Genomic DNA, 10836 nt, shown 5'->3' with positions numbered 1-10836 from the left:
TGCAGTGCTGAGCACATATGTCTGCTCCACGACTCCCCTCAGTCTCCTTTGTTCCAGACTCAACACCCCCAGCTCCCTCAGCCATTCCTGGTCAGATTTGTTCTCCAGACCCTTCCCCAGCTCCATTCCCCTTCTCTGGACATGTTCCACCCCCTCAATGTCCTTCTTGTCCCACGAGACCCAAAACTGACCCCAGGATTCAAGATGTGGCCTCCCCAGTGCTCAGCACATGGGGACAATCCCTGCCCTGCTCCTGCTGGCCACACCAGTGCTGGTACAAGCCAGGATGCTGGTGGCCTTCTTGGCCACCTGGGCACACATTGGGTCATATTTAGCCACCACCCAGGTCCTTTTCTTCCAGGCACTATTCCCCAAGCCCTGGAGCATCTTTATGGGATTCTTGTGACCCAAGTGCAGGGCCTAACACTTGGCCTTGTTGAACCTCAGAAGGGAATGGACCTGGTTTGTGGGCAACCATCTAAGAGAGGAGACAGCTCTTAGGGAGTGCTGTGTGCTCAGACATACTGAGAGGTATGAAGTAGGGAAAAAAAAATGTCAGTCTGCTCCAGCTGACTCTCCTGTAGCTAATTTTGTAGAAATAGAATCATTTCTCTCATTCTTTATGGGAGGGTTGTGCTCTCCACCTCTTTCTTATCCAGACCCCCTGGCTATATCCACACCAGTAAATGAAGTGCCAGGGCCATAAGACATAAAATCTAGCTCAGAATTTGGTTTGGGCAAAGTGGCTCCTGAGCAGAGCTCAGGAGTAAGCACAGGGGACTGATACCCAGCAAAGCATCCACCATGGATCCATTTTTGGGAAGCCAGGAGCCCTGAATATCCTGTGTATGGCTTGGTCATGCCAGCTGGATTCAAAGCTGCCTTGGATTTACCCTCTGGATGTGGTCACTGCCATCACAGGTGATTTTCAGCCACAAACAAACATCCTTTATCTTGTGCCTGCTGCTCTTTCACCCCCCTTCTCCTAGGAAAAAAAAAAAAAAAATCCGGGTGGGTAAAGCAGTTGGGTGTTCAGAGGAGAAGATCACCCCCTACTTCAGGAATGAAAATGTGCAGGTGGAGAGCCTGGAAAAAATACCAGCACCCATCCAAGAGGCAAATGGTCATGGGACTGCAGCATATGGAGGGTGATTCTCTGCTATTCTGCAGCCAATTACTTCTTGGATCTTCCAGGCAGAACCCTGCTGGTGTGAGCACATGGAGTGGAGGAGAACTGGCTTGCTGAAAAGCCTAAAATGATGAGAATTGCCTCTGAGCTAGGAGATCCTGTCTCAGTGCTGAGCCCAGACTGACTGCATGCAACCAAGAGGAGGAGGAATCTTTGCTGCCTTGTGTCCTGGGATCCTGCAAGAAGGTGTGGGAAGAGTGGCCAGAGACCTGGATGGTTCCTTCTCCTGCTCTCCAGACAGGAAAAGAAGATGTGGGAAGAGCCCCATCTCCTGCTGAGGCCAGACAAGCCTCTTGGCAAACCTCTCCAAGCCACCTTATGGGGCAGAAGGAAGCAGATGGTTGGGTGTTTAGGGGTCTGGCAGGAGAAATCTCTGGGCATTTGGCAAAAAAGTCCTGATTTAGCTGCATTTCCTTCTGCTTGGCCACTTTCTCTATGTGCAGGCTGCTTCCTGACTGTCAGGGATGCTGTTTCTTAGGAGGATTTATCAGAGCAAGTAAAAGCTTGTGGTGCATGGCAGCTGGTGAGCCCCAGTTAACTCATTATCTGCTGGAGTGTGTCCAGAGAAGGACAAGGGAGGTGGGGAAAGGTCTGGAGGACAAATGGGATGAGGAGTGGCTGAGGGAGGTGGAGGTGTTCAGCCTGGAGCAAAAAGAGGCTGAGGAGAGACCTTGACTCTCTACAGCTCTCTGAAAGGATGGACTGAGGTGGGGATTGGGCTCTGCTCCCAGGTAACAAGTGATGGGACAAGAGGAAATGGCCTCAAGTTGAACCATGGGAGGTTTAGATGGGATATTAGAATTTTCATCCTGGAAAGGGTTGTCAGGGCCTGGCCCAGGCTGCCCAGGGCAGGGCTGGAGTCCCCATCATCCCTGGAAGGGTTTTCAAGCCCTGGAGATGTGGTGCTGAGGGACATGGGGCAGTGGTGGCCTTGGCAGTGTTGGGATAACAGTTGGATTTAATGATCTTCAGGGTCTTTTCCAACCAAATGATTCCATGATCCTGAACAAAATGCATTCTCACAAACACCTGGCCAACTTCTCCCCCTCACATGGGGCAGCCTCTACCCCCTTAACCTGAGGTTATATTAAAAACAGGGGTGTGCAAACCCCACCCTATGGTTTGGGGGATTTCTCCTCGAGTGGGGAGCAGCAGCCATAGGTTTGGGAAGGCAGGAGAGGCAGACAGGACAATTAGTGCAGGAGTAAGGAAAAAAAAAGTCTTGTCAAGCTGGTGGGGTTTTATTCCACAAGAGACATCTTGTACTCCTCCTCACGTCCCATACTTCTTCCATTCTTCAGAAGATTGTGGGCATGTTTGCTGACTGATATCAGGGCTGCATTGTGCCAGGAAATGTTGAAATCCAGGAGGGGAAAGGAGCCTGTTCCAAACAATGCTGATCCTCATTTTACAGGAGGAAAAAGTGAGTCCAAAAGAGCAGGGTGACACTCACTGCAATATCCAAAGGTTTCTTTGGAAGAGATGAGACTTGAGCCAAGTTGTTGTTGGCATTTTTTTTTTTTTTTTTTTTTTGAGTACAAGTCTTTTGGCTTTGCCATACAGCAGTTTGTGGAAAAGAAGGAAAAGCAAGGCAAAAGGGCAGAAAAAGGCAGGGAGAGAAACCCAGCAGGGTGCCAGTCACTCCTCTTTTTAGTTCCATTTCTAAAGCACCTCTTCCTCCTTTCAGTCACTGGAACACCTGACACGTCCTCAGTTTGTGGACTATATTTAATGCTTTTTCTTCTCAAAGCTGAGAGAGAAATGATCAACCTCCAGACATTGCCTGGGACTGACTGGGGGGGATGTGATGGGTTCATAATTGGTTCCAGGGTGTGAAGCCACTGCCCAAATTTTTCTTTTCCCTCCTTCAAGGAGGCAGCAGTGACATTTCCCCCCTGCTTGTGGGGTTGAAGCTTTTGCTTTCCTTTAGGGTCACTCTTCAGCTGAGTGTGCCCCATCCCTGGAAACATCCCAGGTCAGGTTGGATGGGGCTCTGAGCACCTTGATCTGGTTGAAGATGTCCCTGCTCACTGCAGGGGGGCTGCACTAAGTGACCTTTAGAGGCTCCTTCCAACCCAAACCATTTTATGGTTCTGTTGAAGATGCTTTTAATAAATGTAACTCCCCACAGCACCTTCAGGATGACGGAGGCCACTCCACTCTCTCAGTTTGTGGGGTCTGGTGGTGCTTTGTAGGGATGGGGGCTGAGAACCACATGGTCATGGAGGGTGTGAGCAGGTGAATGCCCAGGCAGTGTCTCCTGTGATGTTCAGGATGGTTAAGAGCCATAAATTGATTGCAGTGGAGATGTAGGGAGACTCCAGGCACCTCTCCTGAAGCTGAAGATATTCCCAAAGCACCATTTTTCTCTCTGTGCAATTGCAGGGGGATCTCCAGCACTGCTCTGCAGGGTGAGGGACAGGGAAGGAGGTGTCCATAGAATCCCAGACTGGGCTGTGTTGGAAGGGACCATAAAGATCTTCAAGTTCTGACCCCCCTGCATGGTCAGGGACACCTCCCCCAGCCCAGGGTGCTCCAAGCCCCATCCAACCTGGGCTGAGACACTGCCAGGGATGGGGCAGCCACAGCTTCTCTGGGAAACCTGGGCCAGGGGCTCAGCACCCTCACAGCAAAGAATTTCTTCCTTCTCTCAAGTCTGAATCTCCCCTCCTGAAGTTTAAAACCATCACTCCTTGTCCTGTCACTACAGACCTTGCCAAGGAGTTTGTTCCCATCTCTCTCACAGAACCCCTTCAGGCACTGGAAGGAGCTCTAAGGTCTTCTCAGAGCTTTCTCCAGGCTGAACAACCCCAACCCTTCAGCCTGGATAAAACCCACAGGTGAGCATCACAGTCCTGGATGGTGGGAATTTGTGTTTAGCTCTGGATTCATACCAAAGGCTTCCCAGTCTGCCCAGTAAAATGCAGAGAGGATTAGTCCTGTGCTGCTTCTCAACACTGGGCTGCAAGCAGCAGTGTAGACACCCTTTTATTTTAAGTTACAGATGAGACTTGCATGTCTTGGCATCTCCAGACCTAGGAATAGACCCCTCTTGTCTTTTGGAGGGGTTGATGATGTGGATCATTGCCAGCTGCTGTAAGGGGAGAATTAATCTTCCTTATTATGAATCCTTGCAGATATCTAGGAGAAGAAAACATCATTAATTAGACTTTCAAATCATTCTCAGATATTGAAATCACCTAAACTGCTGGCATTAATAAGACATCCAAGTAACAGCCTGGACAAATTCAGAATGAACTCACCACCAGAGGTGAGCATCAAAATTCAGGTCACTGTGGCTAAAACACCTATGCAATCCTTCTCATGTGCAATTGCCTAGAACAGGCTGTCATCCCAAGCTGCCCCTTTGCATCTGCACAGAGAGTTCCAGGTTGTTTCCATCGTGCAGGGACTGAAACAACCTTGAACTTGCAGCACCACAATAAAGGTGGAGAGGATGGTACCCACCAGCTATTCATCTCCATCAGAGAGAGCCCTGGAAATGTCCAGTGACCTGATTTTCATGCTTTGTTCTCTTGCAGAGATAAAGCAGATGGAGGCTCAGGAGTTGGAGTTTCTCCAGGTGAGTGAGACCTCTTGTTCTGCACCAGAGCCTGCATCACCCTCATCATCATCATCATCAGATTTGCATCCACCCCTGTGCTCCAGCGTCCCCTTCTGGGGAGATGCCATGGCCAGCACAGCTGGCAGAACCCTCTTCAGAAGGTGTCTGGTGTTTGCTGTCAACATGAAGAGCCCTTCAGCTTCCTACCACTGCTTAGAAGTTCACAGAATCACAGAATGTTTTGGTTGGAAGAGACCTCCAAGCTCATCCAGTCCAACCTTTGGCCAACACCATAATCTAACTACTAAACCATGTCCTTAAGGACCAGGTCCAAGTGTCTTTTAAATGTCTCCACCACTGTCCTGGGCCATTCCAATGCCTGACAACCCTCTCAGTAAAAGAAACATTTCCTAAAATCCAGCCTAAACCTCCCCTGGTGCAGCTTCCATCCATTCCCACTCACTTTTGCTTGGAAGGACAGGGGTCTGGAGGCAGCAGTTCTCAGTCTTACAAACCCTCTCAGGATAAATGCTGAATTTCAGTGTAACCCACCTCCAATTTGGGGCTGAATCTTCCTAATTTAATGGGGTTGGTGAAAGTCCCCTGCTTGGTGAAACCACCCCATGCCAAGCTCTCTCCTCTGGACCCCAGGCTGCATCTGGTCCTGTCAATGCTAAGATTTTTGGGGCCTTCAAAATGAAGTTTGCTCAAGCCCTGAGCTGCTCCTGGGTGTTTCCCTGCTTGCTGCTGCAGACCACATCCCTGCTCAGACCTCTGCCAACAAGTTCAGACAACCACTGAATGCTTCGGGTTGCAGAGGACATAAAAGATCATCTTATCCCAACCCCCAGTGCCATGGTCAGGGACACCTCCCCCAGCCCAGGGTGCTCCAAGCCCCATCCAACCTGGGCTGAGACACTGCCAGGGATGGGGCAGCCACAGCTTCTCTGGGAAAAGAGGACCAAGGTCTCACCACCCTCACAGCAAAGAATTTATTTCTCAAACTTCATCTAAATCTCCCCTCCTTCAGTTTAAAACCGTGTCACCCTTGTCTTATCAGTCCAGGTCCTTCTAAAAAGTCCCTCCCCAGCTTTCACTGGGATGATTCCCAGTTATTTCTGGGGGAATCTGTGCTGTCCTAAGTGTATGGGGAGCTCAGATTGCAGCAGAGGTTGGGACTTGTGCTTGGAGGAGAATGTGCTGAGGAGGTTCACTGAAGAAAGGAGAAATAAAAAGAAGCTGAAAGCTGCAGCCATGACTTTTCTTGGGTTTTATCCAAGAAGGAGATCAGGAACCCTCATTATGGCAGAGCACAGAGGAACCTGAGAGCAGGATTAGCCAAGCAGGAGATGAAACACAGTCTGGGAGGAGAATGGAGTGAGAGCAGAGCTGAGGAGAAGGACCTGGGGGGTGTTGGTTGATGAGAAGCTCAACATGAAGTGGCAACATGGGTTGGCAGCCCAAAAATCAACCATGTCCTGGGCTGCATCCCCAGGTGTGTGACCAGAAGGATCAGGATTGTCCCCCTCTGCTCTGCTCCAGGGAGAAGCCCTGGGTGCTGGGTCCAGTTCTGGGGTCCCCAAAACAAGAAGGACCTGGAGATGTTGGGGTGAGTCCAGAGGAATCATGGGGATGATCCAAGGGCTGGAGCAGCTCTGCTCTGGAGCCAGGTTGAGAGAGTTGGGGTTGTTCAGCCTGGAGAAGAAAAGGCTCCAGGGAGACCTTAGAGCACCTTCCAGTGCCTGAAGGGGCTCCAGGAAAGCTGGGGAGGGACTTTGGACAAGGGCCTGGAGGGATGGGGTGATAAGTGATGGTTTTGGTATGAAAGATGGGAGATGTTAGGGAGAAATTCTTTGCTGTGAGGGTGCTGAGCCCCTGGCCCAGGTTTCCCAGAGAAGCTGTGGCTGCCCCATCCCTGGCAGTGTCTCAGCCCAGGTTGGATGGGGCTTGGAGCACCCTGGGCTGGGGGAGGTGTCCCTGACCATGCAGGGGGGTTGGAACTAGAAGTTCTTTATGGTCCCTCCTAACCTAAACTATTCTATGCAAATCGTGTCAGATGTGGGGGGGCTCTCAAAAGGCCAGAGGGGGCTGCAGAAGCTCCATCCCAGGCTAAGTCACAGGAATGTAAAGGTCTGGGTATGTCCCAAGGTGACACATGGTGCTGTATGAGGTAACCAGGCACTGACACTGCTGGAGATGGGGATCCAAGGACTGAAGAGCTCCTGAGGGCTGCGTGGGGAAGGTGCTGACATTGAGACTTGACCCATTGCATGGAGTTGCTCTAGAGGAAAGAAATGGTGACTTGGATCCTTGCTGAGAACTCCTCATGTGGAGCAGAGCCTCCCCGAAACCCAAAATCCTGCGGGGTGGCACAACTTGGAGAACTGTGGGGGGGGGGGGGGGGGGGGGGGGGCCTGGGGGGTGAGGTCTGAGCAGCCTGGGGGGTGGATGGAGCTGCCACAGCCTGGAGGTGTTGGGAGAAAATCCATCTGAGCATCCATGGGACATTTCTGAAAGCAGAAGGGGTGGGGGCAGGTGGGAATTTTGGGTGTTTTCTCCAAAGAGGAGTGGAGAAGTGTGGGGCTGAGGTCAGGGGGGGTTCTGAGCTGAGCCAGAAGCCTGGGAGGCTGCTGAAGCATCTCAGCTGGAGCAGCCATCACCCCCAGCTCTGCCCCTGTGCCTGCCCCAGAGCTCTGCCTGTCCCCCGCCAGGGTCTGCTCTCCCTGAACGCATGCTGCCCACCCCAGTGCTCTGCCTGAATTCTGCCCCCTGCCTACCCCCTGCCTTCACTCTCCCCTCACACTCTCCCCTCATTCTCACCCCTCCCTCTCTCTCCTCACTCTCCCCTCACTCTCTTCCCTCACTCTCCCTTCTCTCTCTCCTCACTCTCTCCTTTCACTCGCTCCCTTCACTCTCACCCCTCTCTCCCCTCACTATCCCGACTCTCCCCTCATTCTCTTCCCTCACTCTCTCCTCACTCTCTGCCCTCTCTCTCACCCCACTCTCCCCTCATTCTCTTCCCTCTCTCTCTCCTCACTCTCTGCCCTCTCTCTCCTCTCTCTCACCCCACTCTCCGCCCTCTGTCTCCTCTCTCTCACCCTTCTCCCCTCACTCTCACTGCTCACTCTCCCCTCACTCTCCTCTCACTTTCACCCCTCACTCTCTCCCTTCACTCTAACTCTCCTCTCTCTCCCCTCACTCTCTTCCCTCACTCTCTGCCCTCATTCACTCCCCTCACTCTCCCCTCAGTATCCCTTCACTCTCTCCCCTCACTTCCCTCTCTCTCCCCTCTCACTCTCCTCACTCTCTCCCCTTACTTGCTCACCTCTCTCCCCTAACTCTCCCCTCTCTTTCTCCCCTCACTCTCTCCTCTCCCCCTCACTCTCCCCTCTCCCTTCCCTCTCACCCCTCAGTATCCCTTCACTCTCTCCCCTCACTTCCCTCTCTCTCCCCTCACTCTCCTCTCGCTCCCCTCACTCTCTCCCCTTACTTGCTCCCCTCACTCTCTCCCCTAACTCTCCCCTCTCTGTCCCCTCACTCTCCCCTCTTTTTCTCCCCTCACTCTCCTCTCCCCCTCACTCTCTGCCCTCATTCGCTCCCCTCACTCTCCCCTCTCCCTTCCCTCTCACCCCTCAGTATCCCTTCACACTCTCCCCTCACTCTCCCCCATTACTCTCTCCTCACTCTCACCCCTCACTCTCCCCTCACACCCCCCCCTCTCTCCTCAGTCTCTCCTCACTCTCTCCCCTCACTCTCCCGTCTCTCTCCCCTCACTCTCCCCTCACTTCTTCCTTTCACTCTCTCCCCTCATAGAATCATAGAATTGGCTGGGTTGGAAGTGACCTCAGAGATCATCAAGTCCAACCCTTGCTCCACTCCCGCTGCAGTTCCCAGCCCATGGCACTGAGTGCCACATCCAGTCTCTTTTTAAACATCTCCAGGGACGGAGAACCCTCTACTTCCCGGGTCACCCATCCCAATGCCTGATCACCGCTCGGGTGATCCTTCCCGCCAGTGCTGAGCCCTCCCCCGGACACTCCCCTTCGCCCCGCCCCTTTCCCCTTTAAGCCCCGCCCCCCTCAAGCCCTGCTCTTTTCTCACGCCCCCCTCCTTTAACCCCCCTTCCCAAGCCCCGCCCCCTTACTCAAGCCCCGCCCCCTTCGAGCTCCACCCTCTCATGAAGCCCGCCTTTCCTCAAGCCCCGCCCCCTCCCTAATCCCCACCCCTTTGGTTCCCGTTGCGCTTAAGCCCCGCCCCTTCTTCAAGTCCCGCCCTCTCATCACGCCCCGCCCCCTCCTCAAAGCCCCGTCGCTTTCTTAAGCTCCGCCCCCCCTCTAGCCACGCCCACTCCTTATTCCCTACCCCCATTGGTTCCCTTCCAGTTAAGCCCCGCCCCTCTCTCTTCCCCACCTTCTCCTCCCCTCCTTTTCCCTTCCCGTCACCGGTGCTTCCGCTCCGGGGCCTCACTTCCGCCCTGAGAACGTGAGGGCGAGCAGCTAATTGGTTGGGGGTGGGGTCACGTGACCGCGCCACATCCGCCTCCGGGCCCCTCCAACTTCCGGCCGGTCGCTCTCCTCAGGCTCTGTCAGGGAGCGGCGGCCCCGGCGCCGTGAGGCTGCTGAGCCTGGGGCGGCCGCTGCCCCCTCCGCCCCCCGGGGCTGCGCTTCCCGCCTCCTCCGCTGCTCTGCGGGGAACCCCCGACCCTTCCTCCCCTTCAGGCGAGCCCCGGGTGGGCCCCTGTGCGGGTACGCTTGTTCCCCACCCGGGTTTTGTGGCATCGCCCCCCCCCCCCCCCCCCCCCCCCCCCCCACGCCGCTTCCACCTCATCCCGGGCTCTTTCCGGGGAGCCGGGATCACCCTCGGGTCCTGTTTCTGCCTTTGGTGTCGGCTTCTTCCTCCTCACCAGGTCCTTCACCCCATCCCTGGTTATTACTGAGCCCCCCTCCCCCTTTTCCGTTTCGCTGTTAAGTTGGGGGGTTTTTTTTGTGGTAAAAGCCTCCCCGGTCCCTTTCCCTGTGGAAAGATGGAGTTTGCGGAGCTGATCAAGACCCCTCGAGCAGACAACGTCGTTCTGCACCGCCCCTTCTACCCAGCTGTGGAAGGGACTCTCTGCCTCACCGGCCATCACCTCATTTTTTCTTCCCGGCTTCAAGATAACTCCGAGGAGCTGTGGCTGCTGCACTCCAACATCGATTCCATCGAGAAAAGGTAGGGCTCCTCCTCCTCCCCCTGCCTGCCCTGGAGCCAAGTGCTGGTGTCTCACGGGGTTGAGAAATGGTTGGCAGGGCTGCCTCCCACTTTAGATCCCTCAAATCCAGGCCTGGAGAGGGGAATGGGCAAGGAGTGAGAGCACAGGGAAGAATCTTGGCAAGAGCATCGTGGCACAGGGAGCTGGAATCTTAAGTTTTCACTGTTGAATCTTAAGGTTTCTTTTGGATTTTTGTTTTTTTTTCTTTGTTTTTTTGTCACAGTTACAGTTGGAATTTTTCTGTGTCAGTGGTGCTCTGTGTTCATCCTTCAGTGGATTTCCTCAGTAGCTCTTGCAACACTTTTCCAAAGGGTGAAACACCCCATAAAGGGTGTTTTTCTACCAGTGTTCAGTGAAGATGGAAGCTGAGGCATGGATGAAGTGATTTTGGGGTCAAACACCAAAAAACTGATGGAAAAAGTGACCTCCAGCTCTCTGAGCCCCAGACCAACCTCCTCCTCTTCAACACCACCATCCCCTTACTCCTCCAGCTCCTTCCAGAAACCAATAACACTTCCAGCAGCAAAATCCTTGTGGGAATGACATGGTAAAGCTGAGTTGTAGCTACAGCATCCCATTTTATTCCTGCCCATCCCTTTTTTCTTGGAGGGACTTCAGAGATGAGCCCTCTTAGCAGGATTTCTCTCTACCTCACACACATCCCTGCCCCATCACATTCTCCTCCTCAGATCTCAGTCCCATCCTTATCTCCTTTTTCCTCACCTTGGTTCTTTTTTCACTTGTTTTTTGATATTTTGGGTTTGGTTTTGTGGTTTTTTGTTTTTTTTTTAGTTACAAAGCCAACCCTCTGTTTTCCTTCCCTTTTAAAGCAAT

The 10836-nt window shown here is 53.3% G+C and overlaps 1 protein-coding gene and 1 long non-coding RNA gene across 2 annotated transcripts in view; one reads left to right on the top strand and one right to left on the bottom strand.

The window, feature by feature from the left end:
* Positions 1–4152: 4152 nt before the first annotated feature.
* On the bottom strand, positions 4153–7159 carry LOC139795587 (uncharacterized). Its single transcript, XR_011725583.1, has 2 exons — positions 7005–7159; positions 4153–4330 (listed from the first exon to the last, which is right to left on the bottom strand). It is a non-coding gene; the product is annotated as an uncharacterized lncRNA (long non-coding RNA).
* Positions 7160–9295: 2136 nt separating this feature from the next.
* Positions 9296–10836, top strand: part of MTMR9 (myotubularin related protein 9) — a 34990-nt gene continuing 33449 nt past the window's right edge. The window contains exon 1 of the mRNA XM_071742198.1: positions 9296–9962. Within this exon, the coding sequence (XP_071598299.1) occupies positions 9778–9962 (185 nt within the window). The 5' untranslated portion in view covers positions 9296–9777. The remainder of the gene's footprint in view (positions 9963–10836) is intronic.

This window comes from Heliangelus exortis, chromosome 3 (assembly GCF_036169615.1).
Source record: "Heliangelus exortis chromosome 3, bHelExo1.hap1, whole genome shotgun sequence".
NCBI lineage: Eukaryota > Metazoa > Chordata > Aves > Apodiformes > Trochilidae > Heliangelus > Heliangelus exortis.
This window is presented reverse-complemented; position numbering and strand designations above follow the sequence as displayed.